Source organism: Gadus macrocephalus, chromosome 17 (assembly GCF_031168955.1).
Source record: "Gadus macrocephalus chromosome 17, ASM3116895v1".
Classification (NCBI taxonomy): Eukaryota; Metazoa; Chordata; class Actinopteri; order Gadiformes; family Gadidae; genus Gadus; species Gadus macrocephalus.
Window position 1 is genome coordinate 11,619,812 of NC_082398.1, and position 24,074 is coordinate 11,643,885.

Consider the following 24,074-nt stretch of genomic DNA (forward strand, 5'->3'; position numbering starts at 1 on the left):
TTAAACAGGAATTGAACAGGAATTGAACCCTGGTCTCCAGAGTGCAATCCAACAGTGCTCTCCACTGCACCACAGATGTTTATTTCATGACTCAGTAAGATACAGAAAGGATACTATAACTCTGCAAATCAATAGATGCGGCTGTCGAAAGCAAATGCTAACCCAGGGAATTCCCCTTCTTGACGCACAATGATGAATTTGGGATTAAACAAATCGTCTCAATCTTGGTAAAACAGGCAAATTTTCATATACCTCTGCGTATCCCTTTAAATTCCTTTGAAGGTCTAGGAAGGCGTATATTTTATCTCCAGCCATTACATATCAAGTGTCACATGTGTAGCGCTGTGAATGAAATACCGCAGACAATCTAGATCATATATATAAAACAATGACAGAAATCCTATTTGAACTGGTCTTTCATTATAAACATCACATCGCCCAGAAACAGTAGCAAAATCAAAGTGGAAAAACATCTTTGATATCACAGGGAAATACATTTTTCTACTTCAATGCATATCTTGTTCATAGATTTGTGGTTTGAGAGATTATCCTAGGTGTCATCCAACCCATTGGCTTCCATCCAACTTTATCGGATTCGCAATTGACTCCGACTGATCTCTTCGGTTTTACAGTAGGCACAGAAATCTAAAATAAGATTGATCTGTTGAAGACTTCCATCATTGGTTCGACCCGTGGTTAAATTCATCAGACTAATCCGTTTCACCGGTTCGTCAAGGCCCATGAGATTGGTCTCGATAATGTTGTGTCCTTTCCTCTGTTTCTACGGTTTTTGAATTCGGCGGAACGGCTTTACATCTGAATAGTAATATGAGAAAAGAAGGTCAGGTTATGCAAAGGACTACAATGACGAGCATCAAAACAGACTACAGAGGCAAAAGTACAAGAAAGCAAGACATCGGCGATCACAACTCACTCAAAAACACACCCTCTCAGCACTATAACAACGCGTGTGAATGTTGTCACCAATTACATTTTTCCATCACAGTATGCTTGGTACCTTGCCATGGAGGCACCGTTTGACTTCACTGTTGTAAGTAGGCATTACATTAAATGAAAAAAGAGCTGACGATTGAAACGATACGTTTAAAATAAGAATTGGATTTTTGACATGTAAGGTTACAACATCAAAAAATTCATACTTGTATACATATTTTATCATTGTCAATTCTTGGAATATCCCCTTACTTGAGAAAGACATGCCTGTCCTCAGAAAATGGTGGTGCACAGTAGGCCTACTGCTTGAGAACTTCCACCTGGATGGGTATGTTTTTGTTTATTTCAAATATGAATATATACCTCAACCCCAATGTTAACAAAATATGTATAATTCCTACAATCATTTATCTTTATTTATACAGGCACGGCAGAAGGTTCCCACACTTCATGGAGGAGGCCAAACAAATGGCGGCTGGACTACTTCCACTAGTCTTCAGACTGAAGCGAAAAAGAGAAGTGAATGACGTTTCCAGTGACAGAATACAAATAATATATATAATAATATATACATACATTCATACCCTACACACTCTGGAGATTAATTATATTTAAATTATTATGACCATGGAGCCTTCATTTGCATGGGTTTACATTACGGTCTGTGTAGCATGGGAAAATCAGAGAAAAACTCCCATTCAGAATGCATTGGTTTACATTTCGATATTTGGAGCACTGTTCTTTTTATTTATTGTCAGTTTTTGAGGAGGTGCTTCAAAAATGCAAAATGCAATCATCCAAAATCCAATGGAAAAAGCCGTTGGCTTGTTGTCAAGGGAACCCAGGGCGACGCTCACTTCCGGGTTGGCCAACATACGTCATCCCTCCGCCACTGTACTGTAGCGACCCTGGGACAATTAAATAGTTTGTGTGTTATGTGTTGCATTGTATTTCATTGTCCGTTATGCCAGTTGTTCTATGTGCATGTATTGTAATGTTCTTATTGTCAATCAGGGTGGGGGCCTGCACGCGAGTGAGACCGTGTTGCCGGGGTAACCGGGGGTTTGTTTGTGTGTCGGTTTTTCTGCGGTTGTTTACATTGTTACGGGTTTTTCAGTGACCTGGTTTTGGTTGATTAAAAACTACGATCAATTACTAATGACTCGACATGATTATGTCACCGGCGAGGTTGTTACATTGGTGTCAGAAGTGGAACTATTTTATTTTTATTTTTATTTATTTTTTCTCGGTCCTGCTGTGCTCGGCGAGTAGGCTGAAGTTGCGATCGCCGTTAGCTCTGTTTTTGTTGTGGCTTGTTCTCTGCAACAATAATGCTTCCTGCGGACTGTCGGGTGAAGATAGAGATGGACGACTACGGCGAGGGGGCATGTGGAGAAGCCTCGGAGTCTCTGGTGAGGGGTAGAACCAAACGGGAAACGGCCGCCGTGGAAAAAGATGATTTTTCACGCATAGTTCGCAGCGCCGACTGCCCGTGGCCACCACAAGACGGCGACAGACACGGCGGCGCCTTTCTTACATCAAGCCCGGTGTCCATCAAGACGCCTAGATACACCGGTAAGGCTGACTGGGAAGCTTTCCACGCGCAATTTGAACTTTTAGCCGATGCTGCCGGATGGTCAGTGAAGGTCAAAGCGCTGCAGCTTGCGATGTGTCTGGCGGACGACGCATTGTCTTGTTTGTTGCTGCTTAGCCCAGAGGACAGGGGGGACTATGTTGCCCTAGTGGGGGCACTAAGTAGGCGTTTTGGACTATGTGTTAAGCCGGGGCTAATGCGCTCAGAACTCTGTAATAGGCGCAGGAAGCCTGGGGAGACGCTGCGGGCACTGGCCAACGATATCGAGAGCCTGTCTCGGCGAGCATACGCCCACATGCCGCCAGCCGTGCAGAGCGAACTCGCTCGGGATCAGTTTCTCCAGGCCCTTTCCCCTACAGAACTACGCATTCAGACCCAGCTAGCCCACCCGCAGACTTTGCAAGAGGCCATAGAGAGGGAGCTGGTGTGGGCTGGAGCAATCGACGGTCATCCTGCTCCTCAGCCGATGGTGAGATCGGCGAGGGAGAGGAGTGAGGACTCACAGAAGCCAGCCTGGGTGGACGAGCTCACTGAACTCGTCCGCGCTGTCTCTATGCAGGCGGACCGCCGCCCCCCGTCTCGTCGAGAGCAGAGGGTCTGCTGGGTCTGCGGGCAGCCTGGCCACCTTGTCAGAGAGTGCCCTACAACTGTGAGAGCCCAGGGAAACGGGTTAGGGTCCGCGTAATTGGGGAGACGCGAGGCCCTGCCCCCTTACCCCCGCCGTCGTCGTCTGGAGGAGCCCATCATCACAGCCGGGGGGGCGGAGCTCCACCCCCCCCAGAAGCAGACGACAACATCCCGGAGCCTGTTGTCGTGGTGGGGCGGACCTGGGCGGGGGACTTTTGTCATGTTCCTGTCACTGTTGAGGGGGTGGCCTGTTTGGCTTTAGTCGATACGGGGTCTACTGTGACCCTGGTGAGGCCAGACATTTTGCCGACCTGGACGGTACTCCAGCCTACAACCGTGCAGCTCCGCACAGTCACGGGGGAGAGGGCTCCCATGAAAGGGAAGGGGTTGTTGTCCATCTGCGTAGGGGGAAAGACTGTCCTCCACCCAGTGTGGGTAGCAGCTGTGCAGGACCCCTGCATCCTAGGGTTGGACTTCCTGCGGTGCACTGGCTGCCAGCTGGACCTTGAGAGGGGGGCGATTGGCTTCCAAGGAGGGCCCACAGTCTATATGGCCCCGCCAAACACCTCCTACATCCGCCCCCCACCGACAACAGCTCAGATGGAACAGTCACACGTCACCGGCCCCCTTCACCCCCTTGCAAAGACCTTCCAACCACCCTGTCTTCCCGATCCCTGTCCATTGTCTCAGTCCTCCTCCTGCAACCCTTCCCCCTCCCTCCCACCCCCTTGTGTCAATGTTTCGGCTCCTACAGACTACTCCCTTGCCACCCCAGCACCCCACCCCATGAGCCTGGGCCCCTTCCCCGCCCAGCTTCCTCAGACAGGTGAGGAGACTGTGCTGTCGACTGTGCGGGCAATTTGGCAGGGGCACTGTGATGGACTAGACCCTCAACAGCAGGAGCAGCTGTGGCTACTACTGGCAGAGTTTAAGGACAGCTTTGCCTTGAACGAGAGCGATGTGGGTCAGACGCACCTGGTGCAGCATGAGATCGACACTGGGGATGCCAGGCCCATCAGAATGCGCCCGCGTCGCCTGCCCTTGGCCCGCCAGGAGGCTGCGGACCAGGCGCTGTGGGAGATGCAGCAGGCAGGCCTCATAGAGCCCTCAGATAGTCCCTGGGCAGCAGCCGTGGTGATGGTGCCTAAGAAGGGGGGTAAGTGGAGATTCTGTGTCGACTACAGGCCACTTAACGCAGTGACGAAGAAGGACTCCTACCCCATCCCACGCATTGATGAGGCCTTAGATGTCGTAGCTGGGTCGTCCTGGTTCTCCTCACTCGATCTCCGCTCTGGCTACTTCCAGTGCCCTCTCGCCCCTGACGCCAGACCCAAGACTGCATTCTGCACTAGCAGAGGACTGTGGCAGTTTCGGGTCCTCCCTTTCGGCCTCTGCAATGCACCTGCGACCTTCGAGAGGCTGATGGACAGAGTGCTCGCCGGCATCCCCCGGCAGCAGTGTATCGTCTACCTGGATGATATACTGGCACACGGGGGCTCCTTCGAGACAGCACTTGCCTCGCTGCGTCAGGTTCTGGAGAGAGTAGCTGCGGCGGGCTTGAAGCTCCATCCTGATAAGTGCCATTTCCTGAGGAGAGAGGTAACTTTCCTTGGGCACAGGGTGGGGGAAGAAGGCATTAGCACCATGGAGGACAAAGTGCAAGCTGTCCAGGACTGGCCCACCCCCACTGACACCAGACAGCTGAAAAGCTTCCTCGGACTGGCGTCTTACTACAGACGCTTTGTGAGGGGCTTCTCCTGTGTGGCCGCTCCCCTGTTCCGCCTGCTACAGAAGGACAGGGAGTTTGTGTGGGCAGAGGATTGCCAGTCTGCTTTCGAGACACTCAAGGGAGCTCTCACCAAAGCCCCGGTGCTCTCCCCTCCTGACCCTGCCCTGCCCTTCATCCTGGACACGGACGCTAGTAACGTTGGCAATGGCGCCGTGCTGGCACAGGAGGGGCCGGAAGGGGAGCGGGTGGTGGCGTATTACAGCAGGACATTTAACAAAGCTGAACGCCGCTACTGCGTCACTCGACCGCGAGCTGCTGGCCATCGTTAGAGCTGTACGCCACTTCAAATATTACCTCTGTGGCCGTCACTTCACTGTAAGGACCGACCACTCCGCGCTCCAGTGGCTCATGTCTTTCAAGGAGCCAGAAGGGCAGGTCGCACGGTGGATCGAGGAGCTGCAGTCCTACAGCTTCAGTGTGGTGCACAGGGCAGGGGTACGCCATGCTAATGCAGACGCCCTCTCCCGACGCCCCTGCAGTCAGGATGGCTGCCGCAACTGTGAAAGGAGGGAGAGCCGTGAGAAGGAGCTGTGCAGCCAGGAGGAGGGATGTTCTGCGGTGGAGGTGGCGTCCCCAGTCTGCTGTGAGCTCCGGGAGGTCGACACCGCAGGATGGAGACGGCAGCAGGAGGAGGACGCAGACCTTCGACCAGTGCTCCAGTGGTTGGACCAACAGCGGCGGCCCCCATGGGAAGAAGTGTCCGTTCTCTCCCTGGTCACCAAGGGACTGTGGGCTAAGTTCGAGGCCCTGCGACTGTGGGATGGCGTGCTTCAGCGGGCCTGGAAGGAACCCGCCACCGGAGAGGTGAGGTGGCAGGTGGTGGTGCCTCACTCTCTGCGTGGGGAAGTGCTTCAAGCGGTCCATGGTGCCGTGGGCTCAGGTCACTTTGGGGTGACAAAGACCCTGCGTCGCCTCCGCCTTGGCTTCTACTGGGGGCAGCACAAGAGGGACGTCGAGGACTTCTGTCGCCGCTGTGATGGCTGCACAGCCCGCAAAGGCCCCACGGAAAGGTCCCATGCCCAGCTACAGCAGTTCCCTGTGGGGTTCCCTATGGAGAGGGTTGGGGTGGATGTGGTGGGCCCGCTACCCTGCACAGAGAGGGGGAACAAGTATGTCCTCACGGCCATGGACTATTTTACCAAGTGGCCGGAGGCGTACGCTCTGCCTGACCAGGGGGCGGAGACCATAGCGGACGCTTTGGTCGGGGGGATGATTAGCCGTTTTGGGGCAGCGGAGTCCATCCACAGTGACCAGGGGAGAAATTTTGAATCCTGTGTCTTTGCGGCTTTATGTAGCAGGCTGGACATGCAGAAGACCCGTACTACCCCCCTGCACCCACAGAGTGACGGCTTGGTGGAGCGATTTCATCGCTGTATGGAGCAGCAGCTGGCCATTGTCTCGGCTGAGCATCAGCGGGATTGGGACAATCATCTGCCTCTGGTGCTCATGGCATACAGGTCAGCTGTCCAGGAGTCGACGTCCTGCACACCTGCTCTGCTGATGTTGGGCAGGGAGCTTCGCACCCCAGCTGACCTGGCGTTTGGCCGGCCGCCCGATTCTCCCCCTGTTCCTCCCGGCCCAGAGTATGCCAGGAGACTCCAGGACCGCCTTGAGACGGCTCACTCCTTCGCCAGGGGACAGCTGCTGAGCGCAGGGGTGAGGCAGAAAAGGAACTATGATGTGCGTTCTCGTGGCAGGCACTTTGAGGCTGGCGAGCTGGTCTGGACCTACAGCCCGCAAAGAAAGAAGGGAAGATGCCCAAAGCTCGATAGCGAGTGGATCGGGCCATGCAGGGTCCTTGAGAGGATGGGGGAGGTGGTGTACAGGGTCCAGCTACCACCTCGGGGAAGGAGGGTGGCTCTCCACAGAGACCGGTTGGCCCCTTATCGAGGCACCGCCACCCCTCAACCTGCTCCAGCGAGCCCTGCAGCTCCCCGCACCGGTGCGAATGGGCCCCGGACACGCACACCTCAGTGTTCTGGCCCTGGGTCCTCACCTAACCCTATCCTTGTCTCCCCTCCCTGTCGATCACCACAGTCAGCAACTTGGCCCCCAGCCCCGCCCCTCCCTTTCCCCCTGCCCGCCCCCGGGCCTGACACTCGTGGGCCCCTCTTGCCCCCAGGCGCTTCTCCCCAGCCCCCCGTGGCCCCAACGCGGCCTCGTAGGGAGAGGAGAGCGCCGGGTCGCTTCCGGGACTTTGTTTGTTCCCTCGAGGACGAGGAACTTTGAAGGGGGGAGGCAATGTAGCGACCCTGGGACAATTAAATAGTTTGTGTGTTATGTGTTGCATTGTATTTCATTGTCCGTTATGCCAGTTGTTCTATGTGCATGTATTGTAATGTTCTTATTGTCAATCAGGGTGGGGGCCTGCACGCGAGTGAGACCGTGTTGCCGGGGTAACCGGGGGTTTGTTTGTGTGTCGGTTTTTCTGCGGTTGTTTACATTGTTACGGGTTTTTCAGTGACCTGGTTTTGGTTGATTAAAAACTACGATCAATTACTAATGACTCGACATGATTATGTCACCGGCGAGGTCGTTACAGTACTGTAAAAACACATGTTCAAGTTGAATGATAATGCATGAATATATTCTTTATTCTGCCATAGTAACACGGTAAATAAATGGCAAAAAATAGGCTGAGAACAAATTCGTATTTGCGATATGTTCAATAAAACGTAATCACGGACAAAATACGTTTTTCAGACAAACGTAATTGAGAATGCAGAATAGTTCTCTGGGAACGTAATTTTGATGAGATAGGGTTGCTCTGTCAGTTGTCAAAAAAAGCGGACGGACGTGGTCTCTATAGCAACGACCTCAGCTACCCAACACTGATCAAAAAAATTATTGTTTCTCTCAATCAAAGCACAAAACAGGACAACTGATATCCATAGCCTTAACCCATACATGTTGTGTAATTAACAAGGACACGTTGGTGTAGTTGTGTTGAGGAATGTCACAGATTTCACTGTAAAATCGCCGTTAATGTGCAGCCATCGGGTCTTCCGTTATGCCGCGTTTCCACTGCAGGGTGCGGAACGGATCGGATCGCAAAGGGGCGGTAGGGAGGGGGCAGTATAGCCCAGCTCAGTTCCGAGGTCGCGTTTCCACTGCCGACAGTACCCTTGGTGGTAGCCCGGATGTCAATCGCCGCGGCAGCTACGTAAACATCGTAAACAACGTCTTCCTCCGCAAGAATGCAGACGAACGTCTCCACCTCCTTGTTCGCCCAAGCAAGCTTTTTACGCGACATGTTAATTGTAAAGAATAATACCTTGAGGCTACTGTTTGTTTGTTTTTATCCCCGCGTCACCCGGAAGTGACGATTCTGTCGACCAATCAACGGAGGGGGGGTGTAGCTAGAATTCCAGGGTACCCTTTCAGGCGTCTGGTCTCGTTTTGGGTACCGCAACGGAGGAGTCCCTAGAATGGGGTCGGAACGGGTACGGCAAAGTCCGGGTCACGCCCACTTTTGGCGGTGGAAACGCGATCCGACCCGCACCTTTGCGATCCGATCCGTTCCGCACCCTGCAGTGGAAATGCGCCATAAGCCAATGGGATGAATGCTCATAGCTTCATATATTGCAGTGGAGGGATTACATTGTAATGAATGGAAAACCCCCTGCGTCGAAAAAAGAAGCACAAGGTCCTCCGTTAGCAAATGAGATTAATGCTCATAGCGTCTCTATGTGCAGCCATCGGGTCCCCCGTTAGCCAATGGGATGAATGCTCATAGTCATAGCTTCATACATTGCCGTGGAGGGAGGCCTACATTGTAACGAGTTGAAAAACCCATGCGTAGAAAAAAGAAGCACAAGGGTAACCTTTCTGACGCACAAGGGTACCCTTGTGCGTTAGAAGCTGAAGCCAAAGTCACTGACCGTTCGTCAAAGGTCGACGCGCTCCGAGTGACAATGTGTTGGAGTCAGAGACGGCAGGAAGCCACTGCTGCTGCTGCCATCCCTACAGCTGAAAAGGTGAGTCAGAGTTCCGCTAGGCAACAGCTCTTTTCTACGCTGCTTATGAGGTCATGTGAGCATAAATATCGCATCTGAAAGACAACGTATTCCGTAACATCCAATTTGCGCTCTGTCTCAGGAAGTCACAAAACTAACACTCAATTTTTTCATCAATATTAAAATAAATGCGGTGGTCATCTATGAACCGTAAAATAATAAATACGAATGAAACCCTTTGAGTTTATCAAAAAGCGTTTATTAATATTCATAGTAATGTCACACAAGTTCACAAAGTGTTTTAAGACATGTCTGGCTCAGTTTGGTGTGTGTGTGTGTATGCAAGTGTTGGTGTGTAAATTCTCTAAACAGTGCAGTTTTAAATAATCGACCACAAAGGGAAATAGAGGGGGAAGGTGTATTGCAACAGGAAAAATAGAAATCTCATTTAAAAAGATAACGAACAAGGAAAAACAAAAAAAATGTGTTCAAAAAGAACATTTAGCACCATCTATCCCATAGTATTCAACAGATAATATCATTAAAATCTCATCTTAATAAGTACCCTGCCCCCTATGGAATAAAAAAAATCATAAACCCAGAAGAGAAATGAAAACACGATAAACAAAATAACTGTTTCTCATCTCTAATAAACACACACACACACACACACACAATGACAGCGTTCTGTTAGTAGTATCGTCTATGTGAGCTACAGGGGAAACGTGGTGTTATGTCCAAGATAAAGATGGAGGGGGGAGAGAGCCAAGCACCAGGTAAACAGTAGTCCCTCGCCCGACCTCATATTTCTTTAGTCCACACTTTATACCAAACAGACACAAAGGGGACACTTAGCACCTTTTGATGAACGATCCTATGGAGAAAACCAATGTCCAATAAATAGAAGAGAAACACTTTTAAATAAAGGAAAGAGGAACAGAGACATGTACAATGTAAGGGGAAACATTCGACAGTTATGATATAGACACACAAACAAAGCCCACTGGATGACGATCGCTTTTAGACAATTACAACCTGATGGTCAATATTAACTCTCAACAAGGAAATAAAATATGTAGAATGTCATAATAAAAACAAGATTCACACATCACGATTCTGAATGACAAAAAAAAAATTCAAGATGAAGTCCCGAAAAAAACCAAAGTCTATGCAACCCGTATGTTTTGAAGCATTCCAAACCGTTTTTTTCTCATATTCTTAATGCTTTAGAAAATGTTCATATCTCTATTCTTAGTATTTTTCTAAATACAAGTGACAAGGCCAATGTGGTATATATCTAGGCTGATCTAGTTTAGAAAAAAACTCAACACAATAAATTATTTTTTTCTCATAAAAGCACTCCACGATAATCGCAAACAGCATGTACAAAATTCAGTATTCAACACGGTAAAAAAAAACAATTAAAACATGCCGTCAGACCGCTCCTTTGTCGTTTGTTCAATGGCAGCACTGACTGCACCGTGGTCGTCAAGTTCATCGTTGCCAGGGCAACTGGCTGGCGGAGTGCACCTTCTGAGAGTAAACTGGCGTTTTTTTGATTGGCGGTATTTGAATGCTATGTAAACTGGAATTTTCCGTTGGCTGTTCGGCAAGTATTAGCAGTAGTAAAAAAGAAAAAAAGGTTTGATTTATTTTTTTTATAATGACAGTTGCAAAGTGAAATGCTGTGTTTTGTCCCGGCTGGCAGGAGTTTTGGTTATGACTGAGAGGTGGAGGTGGAGGGCTGTCACCGGGAGCCAGACACGGACGACTGCAGGGAGAGAGTGAGAGAGAGACGTCAGGATCACTCCAGACGGGCGGGGCATCAGGCGAGCCAGAGTATGAGGTGGTGGGGAGGGCTCTTACCAGGTTGAAGGAGTCGTAGGCGGTCATGAGCTCGTCGATGCGGTACTGCTCCAGCACCACCACATTGGCCAGGCTGGGGCTGCGGTGGCGGGCGCAGTCCTCACAGTGCACCACGTACGTCTTCCTGCTGCTGCTCTCGCTGGTCACGAACAGCAGGTCAAACACCTCCACCTGGTGGACACAACGCGCCATTGACATCAGTGGAAGAGGAGACTCAACGTTTCATGGCTTGGATGGGAATTCAATTACATTGGGGATCAGTTAGGGGATTTTGTTCGCAGATGGCCACAGATAAGATTTCGGGGGGGGGGGGGGGTGGCCATCACGCTATCCTTCACTATCATGAGGCCTTCAGAATAGCGAGGCTAAACACTAGGGCCGTGTACTCACGTCACACTCGTTGCAGTAGTAGGCGGGCTCGTCCTTGACGCGGCTCTGGTAGGAGATCTTCTTGCCCCCGGCCACCAGCTGGTCTCTCAGCACCTGGATGTGTTTCATGGACTGCAGGAGACAGTGCCTGCAGGTGGAGATACAAAGTAAGCTTTCTACAATGATAACACCCTACTGCATTAGCTGGCTCCATCTCACACCAATTACTAAATATTTCCCCTTTAGATGACCATTTTTCTCCCCCACTCACTTGAGCATCTTGAAGGTGTCGGGGTCGGTGACCTTGACGGTGCGCGCCACGTTCCAGGACACATGGATCATGGGGACGATGGACTTCACCTTCTTCACCTCGTTCCACTCAAACCGCTCCAGAGCCAGCTGGTACTGGTATGCTACACACACACACACACACACACACAGAGGCGTTAACATTCGGGGAGCAACAAGCCAGGTTAACTACTCGATTAATGTCAATGCATCCAGTGGCATTAGCCCGCAGCTTCTAGCTAGCTCATGCCCATATATGGGGTGTCACGGCTCCAGCCCGGCTCACCATTGAGAGGACCCACGTTCCAGGCGATGTTGTTGCACCAGCCCACGGCCTGGACCCAGTGCACCGTGCCGGCGTTGATCCACACCAGGTCCCCGGGCCGCTGGATGAAGCGGTACACGGGGATGTTGGCCTTGTAGAGGTCTTCCAGCACTGGCCACCAGGACCCCGTCAGGTAGTCCACGCCGTGCCTGAGCAGAAACCCAACGTCAGGCTCCCAATGTCGGCATGACGTCTCTAACGGTACCAGAAGTGTTTAAGGGCCCCGGTTCACCCAACAGGTAAACAGACCCTCTCTAGGGACCTGGTTTGACGGGTCCTGCTGTGGACACCATCGGCCGAACGACACTTACTTCTCACAGAAGTCGCTGATGGCGTGCCAGTAGTTCTCGTGCACAGAGAACCACTCGCAGTCCCCCGGGCCGATGTTGACGTTGACCGAGCAGAAGTTGTTGTTCTCCTGGTGACCTGCGGGGGGCAACGGAGGGAAGGTTACATGGCTGTATGCGTCAGGAGATATCACTACATTGATTGGACATCTGGACATAGGAGGAAGCCTCAATAAAAAAGGTGCAAGAATATGGTTTCAGATCCTTTTCAGTGTTTCCTGGTTTGGTAAAAATAAGACTTATCCTCCTTGAATCAAAAAAAAATGGATGTTAGCATGACTCCCTTTTTCTACGACCAACTGAAAAACGAATGAGGTCATCGGGGGACTCGGGACCACCCAACCAGACGATTGGTGGTCGAGTTGGGGGGCGGGTCTTACCTGGGGTGCGGCTGCCCGGGACCTTCATGTAGAGCTGCACGGTGTTCATGCCCAGGATGGTGTGGCCCACGTGGCTCAGCATGTTACCGCTGGACGCCACGCGCATGAAGGCGGGCAGCTTCTGCAGCTCCTGCAGCTGGGACTTCCACCTGGGGGGGGGGATACAGGGGGGATTAGGGGGTCTTCAACCCAATACTTTAAGATCAATCTATAATAAGTAAAAACCCCATTGTCTAGCCTTCTTGTTAAATCAATGTATTGTGTTTGGATAGGAGGTGACGGACGGTTTGGAGTTCCTCTCTACGTACCGTTTGGGGTCCGAGAGGTCGATGTTAGTGCCGAATTTAATGATCTTCCCCACTGGCTTCTGCTCACCACTGACGGAGGGGAAAGCACATACATAGATATTAAACCACGCATTAACTTGCGTTTTTTTATTACCAGTTAAAATAGAGGGACGTTTCTTATTACCTGCTGCCAGCTTCTTTAGGTGGATCCTTGCTGGGGGTGTCAAGACAACTCAATGGCTTCTTCTCCTTCTTGTCACCCTCTTCTTCGTCCTCCTCTTCACTTCCTTTCTCCTCCTGCGGACACATGGATGTAAATGTTAACACCCAAATACGTCCAGACACAGGAGTTCAACGAGGGCCATCACTGAGCTGGGAGCGCTGGTGCCTCCGGGTGACGGCCGTACGAGGGGATGGGGCTCTGAGGGTCGGGGAGGTCTTCTTACCTGCAGGCTCTCCTGGAAGCTGGAGGCCTGGTACTGGGCGTACTTGGCGATGGTGGTGTGGGAGCGGCTGCTCTCGCAGGGCCAGGTCTGGCCCGTGCCGCTGGGGTCCCAGTTCTCGTCGGCGGGCTGCTGCACCTGGGTGCGGACCTCCACCGCCTGCTCCGCGTTGGCGTCCACCAGGGACTTGGTGGAGAACAGGCCCAGGTCTAGAGGAGGAGGGGGAGGTTCTAGTGTGAGCGGGTTCCCCGTCCGGTCTACGTCTACTGGAAGAGCGTGGGTAGGGGTTATAGCCACCCAACTTATTATTATTAAGCTCCGGTTGCAAGAATTACTCCATCAACTTCTGGGTTAATTTTAATTAAGTGTCCTTGCTTTACGTCCATTCTTTGTGGCATTTCTTTGTGCCCTGGTTGGTTGTGGCACATAATGATTTAACGTCATTCACCTTGTGTGTGTGGTCAGGAGACAATATAACACATACGTGCCATGAATCTAGGATGTTGTAGTGCCCCATACCCTCTATCTGCTTCCTAAGGACCCATCTGAGTGCACTCTCGCTTTTGATCAGAGCGTCCGCTGAATGACTCCACAGTGAGGAGGTGAGGCTAGCAGTGTGTGAGTACGTACTGAGTCTAAGCGATCCAGCCAGGCCTCTGATGACCGTCACAGGGTTCTTGGGGTCGGTGCAGAACTGCAGCAGCACCGGGGAGAAGGCGTCCCTCTTGCTCTCCAGCTGAACAGGATCGAGATCATGGACACGGTCATTTGAAGTACGGCTGTCAATTGTTTGTGAGGTAGGCTTATAAGGTAACCAAACAAATAGGCTTGTGCAGACTTAAAACATAAGCACCTGAAAACACTAATAACCAGAGGAACAACACATAACCCAATCAGAACGGTATGGTTGTCTAATTCATACTTCATCAGACATTCATTGGTTTAGCGCGTTTGGCGACTTACATAAATGCTGGGCGTCGGGGGGTAGAGCTTCTCCCTGGGGAGGGGCACCTCCGAGGTCATGGTGGGGGGCTTCACGGAGAAGGCCGGAAGCAAGTAGGACTCTCTGAACTTCCCCTTGACCCTGGATCCCCTGGGAGCGCGGAGAACAGGGTCAATCAAGGCTCTCAAACACAGGAGACGTAATGCTGCGGGATGGACCGTTCCTTTTGGGATCCCAATCCAAAACTAATAAAACATCTTTAGCTTTATATTGGGCCATTCTTCCTTTTTATTTTTTAAAATGCTTTAAAGGTCCAGAGGCTTTGCTGAGCATGTTGATGTGAATGCAACCAATAGCTAGAATAAATACCTGCTCCTCAGCTTATACTTATTATTCATGGGTTTCAGAAGGCTTTATATCAATGAGTCTCACTGGTGACTGGTCCTCGGGGGGTACTCACTTGCAGGCCCTGATGATCTCCCCCGCCTTGTTCCTAATGGTGATCTCCTCCAGCGGGATCCTCTTCTCCTCCACCTCCGAGGCGATGAAGGTCTCCCGGTCGCCGCTCTCCACCTTGATCAGCCGGATTTTCAGCTCCTTGGGCGGCCCGTCCGAGAGCGCCTTCAGCTTCAGGAAGTCGTCGGCGCCCGCCACCGCCGTCGTCTCCGCCTCGGGGTCCAGGCGGCTTGGCGACGAGGAGGAAGAGGAGGAGGGCGCCTCGCCCCTGGACGTCCACTCGCCGGGCTCCCCCTCGCTGGCGGAGCCGGCCGTCGTGTCCTTGCGTTGCTTCTTCTTGTCGTGCGAGCGGTTCTTCTCGCGCTGCTCCTTGCTCTGGAGGTCCAGGTCTCCGAGGATCCGCCGGTCCTTCTCCTTGTGGCTCTTGCCCTCCTTGTGGCGCTTGCGGTGGCCGGAGCCGGAGTGGGAGGACAGGGCGGGGGAGGAGGAGGAGGAGAAGAAGGCCATGTCGGCCCTCTTCTCCCGCTCCTGCTTCTTCCTCTCCTTGCGCTCCTCGTGGTTCTTGCTGTGGCTGTGCTTCCTCTTCGTCTCCCCGTCCCTCTCCCTCGCCCGCTCTCGGCTCTTGTCCTTGGTCCTCTCGCGCTCCTTCTCCTTCCCGTGCGACGCGTGTCCCCTCTCCTCCAGCTTGATGTGGCGCTCGGGGGAGCTCCTCTTGTCGGCGTGCCGACCGATGAGGACGTCACAGCTCCGGCCCAGCTCCGCCAGGGAGGTCTCGGAGATGGTGGTGAGCTTCTCCATCGCCTCCTCCTTGATGTCCGCCGGCTCCACGGTGGAGGGGACGAACGCCGTCCTCTGGTCCGTCGCCTCCCTCCGAACGTCGGCCATCGCCGCCTTGCTCTCCGCCAGGGGATACGGGGAGGTCTTGGGGTCGGGGGCCACGGGGGGGCTGAACCCCGGGTGGCTGGGGTCCGAGGTGGGGGAGCTGCCCTCCTTCTGCTGCCGGTGGATGTGGGGCCCGAGCGACAGCGACGACGAGTACTTGACCCCGAGCAGGGCGGAGGGCGGCGGCCTGCCGAAGGGCCCGCCGCGGTACGCGTACCTCTGGCTCTCCTTGACGGTGGCCAGGGACTTGAACATGCTGCTGACGCCCGTCTGGTGGAGGTGGGGCCTCTGGGGCGGCGGCGGGGAGCAGGAGGGCGTCTCCGACTCCTCCTCGTCCTCCTCCTCGTCCGCCTCGCTCTTGCTGAGCTCGGGGAGGCCGTACAGCTTGGCCAGGTCGCTGTGCCGGTAGTTGGTGTTCTCCTCGGGGCCCGGCCCCACGCGGGGCCGCTGGAAGAGCTGGGGCCCGGCGCCGGGGGCCGCCTTGGGGCCCTCCTCGTCCTCCTCGTTGAAGGAGGAGGTGCGGCTGCAGGGGGAGGCCAGCGAGCCCTGCCGGCTCAGCACGGGGGGGCTGGCGAACTCCTCCTGGTTGGCCGGGTGCTTGGGCGCCGGGATGAGGTCCGGGGCGCAGAGGTAGCCCGGGCCACCCACCACAGCCGCCGCCGCCGGGTCGCCGCCGGGGGGCCGGCCGCCGACGCACAGGGCCTCTTCCTTCTGGATGGACTCGTCCAGCATGGCCATGATGTTGGCCAGGCCGTCGGGGAGCAGCGTGGACAGCTCCGACGGCTCCTCCTCGAAGGGCCCGCCGTCAGAGTCCTCGTCCAGGGGCCGGAGGAGCAGCCCCCCGGGGGCCGAGGGCGGCGGCCCCTCCCTGGGGAAGGCCTGGTACAGCTTGGGGGGCTCGCCCAGCGTAAGGGTGGGCAGGGAGGGGAGTGGCCCCGGGTGGGATCTGGGGGGCTGCGGGCCCCTCAAAGGGTCTTTGGGGGAGCCGAGCGTCGGGGGGAAGGGGGACTGGGTCAACCCCGGTGCGTGGTGCAGCGTGGGGGGGCTGTGGCCCCACAGCTCTCTCTGCCGCTGCTTCTCTCTGGCGTACTCCGTCTGGGGGGTGAGGGGGGGCGGTCGCAGTCGTTCCAGGGGGGTACTGGCGGGGGCGGCGGTGACGGCGCTGGGTGCCGGGGCCGACGGAGGACAGGGGGGTACCCCGCCGCGACTCAGCCAGGGGTAAGGGGGCGAGGCCTGGGTGACTGACGCAGACGGGGCGGGGGGGCTTGAGAGGCGAGGGAGGGCGGGGGGCGGCGAGGAGTCGCCTGCCAGCAGTCTCTCCAGGTTGTCCATGGCCGTCTGCTCTCTTCTGCCTTTAGCGTTGGCCTCCTGCTCCTCCCTCCTCTTCTGCTGCAGCTGCAGTCTCCTCCTCTCCTCCTCCTGCCTCTCCCACTGTCGTTTCTCCTCCTCCTTCCTCTCCCACTCCCTCCGTTGTTTCTCCTGCCACTCCCTCCGTTGTTTCTCCTCCTCCTGTCTCTCCCGCTGCTTTTTCTCCTCCTCCTGTCTCTCCCTCTGGCGTTTCTCCTCCTCCTGTCTCTCCCTCTGGCGTTTCTCCTCCTCCTTCCTCTCCCACTCCCTCTGCCGTTTCTTCTCCTCCTGCTTCTTCCTCTCCTCTTCCAGCCGCTCCCATTCTCTCCTCTTGCACTCCTCCTCCTCCTTCCTCTCCAGCTCCCTCCTCTTCCTCTCCTGCCTCTCCAGCTCCCTCCTCTTCCTCTCCTGCCTCTCCAGCTCTCGCCTCTTCCTCTCCTCCTCCTCCTCCTTCTTCCTCTTGTCCTCCTGTTGCCTCTCCCACTCCCGCCTCTTCTGACACTCCTCCTCTCGCCTCTTCCTCTCCGTCTCCTCCTCCTCCTCCCTGGCCCTCTTCCTCGTCTCCTCCGCCTGCATGTGGCCCTCCAGCTCGGCGTCCAGTTTGTCCAGGGCCTCCTCGATGGACTGCGAGGCCGGCACCGGAGCACACAGCTGGGGCTGGCCTCGGGCCTGGCCGGTGCCCTGGGGGGTGGAGCCTGGCTGGTGCCCCACTCTGGGGAGGCCGGGGTGGGCGTGTCGGGCAGCAGCAGCGGCGTGGTGGTGCTGGTGGTGGTGGTGGTGGTGGGGGCCCGACGGAGCCACGGGAGTGTAGGAGCTGAGGGAACCAGAGGAGGGAGGGAGGACTGACGAGGGTCTGCTGGTGATCACGCTCTCCCCCGCCCGCTGGAAACCTGAGAACAGGGAGGAGGAGAGCGCCGGCGAGGACACGGAGGACGACGGCGGCGGCGGCGGCGGGGGGGGTGGAGGTTTGGGCGTGCCGTGCTGCTCCGCCTTTGTGGTCCGTCGGTAGTAGGCGCTCTCGCCCTGTGTGGGCGGGGGCGGCGGCGGGGGCGCGGCGCTGGGAGCTCCCTGATGCTGTGGTCGGTGCACCACCCTCTGCTGTGGGTGGTGGTGCTGTGGGTGGTGGTGGTGGTGGTGGTGGTGCTGGGCGGAGCCAGCCTGGGTTCCCTGATAGCTCGACTGCAGCAGGGCGTCCCGCTGGAAGGTGTTGGGGGCGGGGGCGGGGTTGGGGGTCTGCGGTGCCGGCGCCCGCTCTCGTTGCCAGAGTACATCGCCGACGCCGCCTCCTCCTCCTCCGCCGTTCCTGACCAAGCAGCTCCCTGTGGTTGCCGTGGAAACAGCCCCGGGGGGTCGGCCGCCGATGACGCTACCACTGTTGTTGTGGTTGTTGTTGTTGCCGTAGCCACCGACGGAGAAGGAGGGCTGAGGGGCGGGGGGGTTGGGGGTGATCACAGGGGTACGGGTGGGGTTCACTAGAGGGGGGCTGACGTGGTGGTGTAAGGGGTGGGAGTGGGAGTGGTGCAGCGAGGGGGCGTGGCTCTGTTGGCCCTGAGGTAGGATCTGGGTGGACCTGTAGAGTCCCGCCTCCTGGGGAAAACACAAAGACATCTGATTGGTTAGCTACAGAACCACACACTGCTCGCTGCTTTTTCCAGGACTTTGATCATTTCAAATTGTATCAATGATGCGTCTGATTCTTCACAAACATAGGAGTAACAGTAACCCATAAGAATTTGTTGGCCTCATAGCATAGTTTCCCAAGTCACATTTTGGTCAAATTGTGATATCTAACTCTACTCTCTACTCCCCTAGAGCTGCTGATGCACTGTGCCTCATTGGCTGCATCCTAGCCCAATCAGAGCGCTTGTTACATTCCATAATCACAATCTGCCTAAGTCATCTATTTCACTTGGGCATATTTGATGCTAAATACATGATGAACCCTAAAATATGACCTAGACAATAATGCTATGAGGCTAAGGGTAAGCAGCGTCTTGTCAGCCGTGGAGCCCCAGGGCAGGCCCACACGTCCTCTGGCTCCAGACTGAGGCTCTCCTCTCGGGGTACTCACCAGCGAGTGGCTGCCCGCCCGGCCCTGGTACTTCCAGTCGTCGCGGGCGGTGCCGGGTTGCTGCTGAGGTACGGCGGTGCTGCTGGTGGGCTGGGGGGAGGGCGCGGGGGGGCCCGGGTGCCCCAGCCCCGCGTGAGGCTGGAAGTGACTGTAAGGCACGCTGCTGCTGGTCGCGGCTGGGGGGTTGGCTGGTGAAGACCGGGGCGGCGGGGCTGGTTCCCTGGCACCCCTGGGTGGCGTATGGTGGGACTGAGCGTGGGAGGCCCCCTGGTGGCCCCTGTGGGGCTCCAGGGAGGGGTGGCGGGGCGGGGCGGGGGCCGGTTTGGCGCTCCCGGGCTGGGGGTACGAGGAGTGGGGGGACTGGTTCACCACCGGTGGCTGTGGTTGTTGTTGTTGCTGTTGTTGCTGTTGTTGTTGCTGCTGTTGTTGGAGGTGGTGGGAGTGGTGGTGATAGCCCGTCTTCTGGGGGCCGGGGTGGTAACCCCCCAGGGAGGGGGAGAGCGTGGAATGAGTGGAGGCAGAGGCGGGGGCGGGGGGCTTGTGGCCGTAGCCGCCTGGCTTCTTGGTTTCCTGGAGAAGGAAGAAGAGGAGCGTCAACACGTCAACGACACACAAACACTGTCACCTTCACAAACACCAGCAGGAACCAGTACTTCAATAGTACTAGCAATGGACCAGTAGAGGTGAGACAAAAATTGACAAACATAATTGTTTTTAATTTAAATTGTATAAGACAAGCTTGACAGTGTAAGCTGGCAAATCCTATCCGTCCACGCAAGCTCAGGGTAGCCCGGAGCGTAGCCACGACGACCGGTATCAACACTGTACCACGGTGGTACCCTCGGTGTACCACAGCCATACCGTGGACCATGGGCGTACCATGGTGCACCCATGGCTGGACCATGGCTGTGCCATGGCTGTAGTCGCGTGGCTCAGTGGAGCTGGCTTACCGTCCGCGCCTGGAACTCGTGCGGAGCCAGGCTCTTGCGCTCGGCGGTCTGGGGCTGCCAGGGCGCGTTGCCCTTGGCGACGGGGTTCCAGAAGGCCGGCTTAGGGGGAGGGTAGTGGCCCTGGGACGCCGCCTGAGGGTGGAGAGACTGGGGGGCCGCCGGGGGCCCGGGGAACCGCTGGACCCCCCCGTTGGGAACCTGGAGGAGGGGAGGAAGGGACCGGAGACGTGAGTCACTGGAAGAACTCGATGCTCGTTCACCTTGAGAGTCAGAGGGGGGGGGCAGGACAGGGAGAAGCTCAACACCCTGCACCACAACAGTCACAATAAGAATTGTACTTTCGGAGAGTTGACACTAGGACACATCATTTGCACTCGCTTCATGAAATAGCTCATGCCCTTTTTATCCCATCCCTATTTCCTTCTCATCTCCTATTCGCATCTAACAGTACATTTTGATTGGTCATGACCCCATCTATATACTCAGAGACCCGGGCTGGGTCTCTGAGGCGCATCACGCTGCAGAACCGTTCTCTGCCGGAGCGTCCCCTGTAGCGTCCACTAGAGCGTCCCCTGTAGCGTCCACTAGAGCGTCCCCTGTAGCGTCCCCTGTAGCGTCCACTAGAGCGTCCCCCGTAGCGTCCCCTGTAGCGTCCCCTGTAGCGTCCACTAGAGCGTCCCCTGTAGCGTCCCCTGTAGCGTCCACTAGAGCGTCCACTAGAGCGTCCCCTGTAGCGTCCACTAGAGCGTCCACTAGAGCGTCCACTAGAGCGTCCACTAGAGCGTCCACTAGAGCGTCCACTAGAGTGTCCCCTGTAGCGTCCACTAGAGCGTCCACTGTAGCGTCCACTAGAGCGTCCACTAGAGCGTCCCCTGTAGCGTCCCCTGTAGCGTCCCCTGTAGCGTCCCCTGTAGCGTCCACTAGAGCGTCCACTGTAGCGTCCCCTGTAGCGTCCCCTGTAGCGTCCCCTGTAGCGTCCACTAGAGCGTCCCCTGTAGCGTCCACTAGAGTGTCCACTAGAGTGTCCCCTGTAGCGTCCACTAGAGCGTCCACTAGAGCGTCCACTAGAGCGTCCCCTGTAGCGTCCACTAGAGCGTCCACTGTAGTGCCCCCTGTAGCGTCCCCTGGGCGCCTCCTTACCTGGTCGGGTCTCTTCTTCCTCTTGGGGCTGGCGGAGCAGTCCTGTTCGGGGCTGGGCCGGGAGGCGGGGTGTAGAGCGGGGGTGTGCTGGATGACAGAGTGCTCCCCGCCCATTGGAGGGCCCGGTCTCTTCAGCTGGCCCCCCACCATCTTCACGGGGTAGCCCCCTCCTCTCTGCTGCTGGAGAGGGGGGACACGGTGGCGCTGTGAGTGACGCAGGCCTGTTGTCTGAGAGTTTGTTTTGACTGGGTTTCCATTGAATTACTCTCAATGCTTATGCATTTAGGCCCAGTCCCATTTCTACCCCTTACCCCTTCCCCTTCCTCCTTGTTTCGAAGGGGAAGGGTTGAGGGGGAAGGGGAAGGGGTAAGGGGTAGAAATGGGATTGGGCCTTAATCTCCATTACATTCTACTTCATTCGAAAATTAGACGTTCTGAATTTGTATTATTCCCTGTATTCGTAGCAGCGTTTAAGTGCCAATTGTATCTGAAAGCCTTGGGTTCTTGAATGTATTTTTTTCGAGGTTCAAAGAAAGTTGAATTAGTTCTGTTACAGGTTGTTGTTTTTTTTGGACCGGCAAATCTGTTTAACTACCGGTACTACCGTATTGACGAATAGTTCCTTTCTTTATCTTTTCAAAAGATCACAGACGTGTGTCGCTCCCAGCGGATCGGGGGAAACGCGTAGTATAGCAAGCGCCGGCATAGAGCCGGCGTTACGGCGGCTGTAAAAACATGACCTCAACCAATTAAAAGAGAACCTACCTGCTGCACCTGAGCCCACATCTCCTCCCCCAGTGGTTGAGGGGCCCTGGGGACATGGGGCTCCTGAGGCCCCCCGAACTGGAGAGGAAGGAAGACAACCAGGATCGTTAAGCCCACACACACACACGTGTCTTTGTAATCATTGTTTATCATCAGCTTCCCTTACGTATTCATCCCCCAGTGCTCCGTTTGACTCCCCTGATAGGGTGCGTGTGTGTATACGTGTGTACGTGTGTCTGCAATTACTGTTGTTTACCTGTGTGTGTGTGTGTGTGTGTGTGTGTGTGTGTGTGTGTGTGTGTGTGTAAAGTTATCCCTGTGTGTAATGTCTGCTCTCTCTCTGGCTCACCTTCAGCAGTTGGCCCACTCTGCCCGGGGGGAGGTGGGGGTTGGGTGGAGGAGGACCACCACCGCCCCCACCACCACCGTTGTTAGCATAGCATCCCCCTCCACTTCCTCCTCCACCCCCACCAGCATGCAGTCGCAGGGTGTGGTCCCCGGGCGTGGGCCCCCCTTGTGACGGGGGCGGGTGGGGGTCGTAGAGCTGGCCGAGCTGCTCCCACCCCCTGTGCGGCGGCGGGGGGTGGGGGTGGGGGTGGTGGTGGTGCGCGGGGTGAGGCGGAGGGGCTCTCGGCTGCTCCCGCTGCATGCCCGGCAGCGAGGCGTGTTGGGGGAGGTCGAGTTTGTCTCCTCCCCGCACCGGCATGGGTCTGGAGGAACACAGGGAACACGGGTCACAACACCGCCCACAGGGCCCTCGGACCGACGCCCGGCCGCAGACGCTCGCCCCGTTCTGGGGCAGGACGTTAGAGGGCTGGGTCGCTGTACTCAACAGGGAAAGGCACAGCGCTGAAAGAGTGGAGGGGAAGGCTGGGGGACTCACCCATTATTGAAATATTTCGGGTGGTTCAGTCCGCCCATTGGACCGAGAGGTAGATGGGGGAGGAGCTGGTGTTGGCTCATTCCAGGTGAACACCTAGCGTGACGATAAGCACCGTCTACACATTAGCGAACGGTCACGCAGAATGACTTGCTTCAAATATGCCGTCAAAAGAATGTTCTCAATTAGGTTAGCAATTTAGACTAGATCAAAAAGCCACGAAGGCAGAGAAGCTCTGTGATGCTGCAAGAAAGGGGGGGGGGGGGGGGCAGAAGGAGGCATTGTCATGACAACAGACCTGGTGGGCGGCGGCCAGGGGCGGCTGCCGACGGGAGCCCATGGCCCCCTGTTGAGTCCGTCCAGAGGGAAGGGCTCCCGTGTGCCACGCCCGCCAAATTGCTCTACCGCGTGATGCATCCAGCCTGGGGAGAGACACACACTGCGTCAGTACTCCTACAACACACACGCACACACACAATGCATCGAGCCTGGGGGCGCAGACGGAAGTGCACACACAGCCTGAGAGCGCAGACAGATAGACAACAAGGGTTAGCTAAGCATAACACACACGCGCACACACGAACATCATCCACTTTGGTGCAATTTAAAAAAATGTGCATGACATTTTCTGTAAATACACACAAAAACATTTACAACATCACAAAGTGCCTCCTACTGCTCCCAATGTCCCCACAGTGCAGGGCGCAGGTCCGGTGAGGACCTGTGTGTGAGGCGGCAGTACTCACCAGACTAGCCGTCTGCGTGAAGCCCTCCACTGCAGCAGAGAAGAGGCTTCACACTAATGCCCAGAGAGTCTGCCGGTAGCCTCCCACTACTTCTACAGCACCAAGGACCCTGAAGACCTGAGAGAGGGAGAGAGGCAGAGGGGAGAGGGATTTAAACCTAACCCCGCTGTTCGCGGAAACATGCGGTGGACCAGTGAGCAAGACACACACATGTCAATAAGTGCCAGTTCTCTTGTCTTCGTTATAGGCGTGTTGAGAGAGAGAGAGAGAGAGAGAGAGAGAGAGAGAGAGAGAGAGAGAGAGAGAGAGAGAGAGAGAGAGAGAGAGAGAGAGAGAGAGAGAGAGAGAGAGAGAGAGAGAGAGAGAGAGAGAGAGAGAGAGAGAGGAAAGCAGACTGCAGAGCGAGACAGAGAGAGAGGTGGTAAGGATAGAGAGTAGAGAGAGGGTGTGTGTGTGGTAAGGAGAGAGGAGAGAAAAGAGCAAGGCAGAGAGCAAGAGGGTGCAGAACGGGACTGCAGATGAAGAAAGAAAAAAAACCTGGATGAAACCTCTTCCGCCAGAAGCTGATTTATCTCCCAATTCTCTCCTTCTCCAGACCTACATTCTCTACACCCCATCGCCGACACCTATCCCCTGGCCACGACAATAGACCCATATATCAACGGTTGC

At 55.4% G+C, this 24,074-nt stretch overlaps 1 protein-coding gene and 1 long non-coding RNA gene across 5 annotated transcripts in view; one reads left to right on the plus strand and one right to left on the minus strand.

Annotated features, from left to right (window-relative positions):
- The first annotated feature begins 746 nt into the window (after positions 1-746).
- On the plus strand, positions 747-1,505 carry LOC132475435 (uncharacterized). Its single transcript, XR_009529915.1, has 3 exons — positions 747-1,051; positions 1,212-1,282; positions 1,380-1,505. It is a non-coding gene; the product is annotated as an uncharacterized LOC132475435 (long non-coding RNA).
- A 7,652-nt stretch (positions 1,506-9,157) lies between these two features.
- The window catches only part of kdm6ba (lysine (K)-specific demethylase 6B, a), a 29,433-nt gene continuing 14,516 nt past the window's right edge, over positions 9,158-24,074 (minus strand). For 3 of the 4 annotated variants that reach the window (XM_060076556.1, XM_060076555.1, XM_060076557.1), the window contains 21 exons: positions 23,406-23,522; positions 22,958-23,081; positions 22,663-22,755; positions 22,129-22,489; positions 21,780-21,857; positions 21,015-21,194; positions 19,875-20,072; positions 18,925-19,494; positions 14,629-18,440; positions 14,189-14,318; positions 13,856-13,961; positions 13,229-13,434; positions 12,967-13,079; positions 12,804-12,872; positions 12,496-12,644; positions 12,080-12,194; positions 11,730-11,917; positions 11,427-11,568; positions 11,177-11,303; positions 10,787-10,957; positions 9,158-10,691 (listed from right to left, as the gene is read on the minus strand). In XM_060076556.1, coding sequence (XP_059932539.1) covers positions 10,668-10,691; positions 10,787-10,957; positions 11,177-11,303; positions 11,427-11,568; positions 11,730-11,917; positions 12,080-12,194; positions 12,496-12,644; positions 12,804-12,872; positions 12,967-13,079; positions 13,229-13,434; positions 13,856-13,961; positions 14,189-14,318; positions 14,629-18,440; positions 18,925-19,494; positions 19,875-20,072; positions 21,015-21,194; positions 21,780-21,857; positions 22,129-22,489; positions 22,663-22,755; positions 22,958-23,076 — 6,951 coding nt within the window. In that variant the 5' untranslated portion in view covers positions 23,077-23,081; positions 23,406-23,522 and the 3' untranslated portion in view covers positions 9,158-10,667. The remainder of the gene's footprint in view (positions 10,692-10,786; positions 10,958-11,176; positions 11,304-11,426; positions 11,569-11,729; positions 11,918-12,079; positions 12,195-12,495; positions 12,645-12,803; positions 12,873-12,966; positions 13,080-13,228; positions 13,435-13,855; positions 13,962-14,188; positions 14,319-14,628; positions 18,441-18,924; positions 19,495-19,874; positions 20,073-21,014; positions 21,195-21,779; positions 21,858-22,128; positions 22,490-22,662; positions 22,756-22,957; positions 23,082-23,405; positions 23,523-24,074) is intronic. The other variant, XM_060076558.1, reaches the window with a different exon arrangement.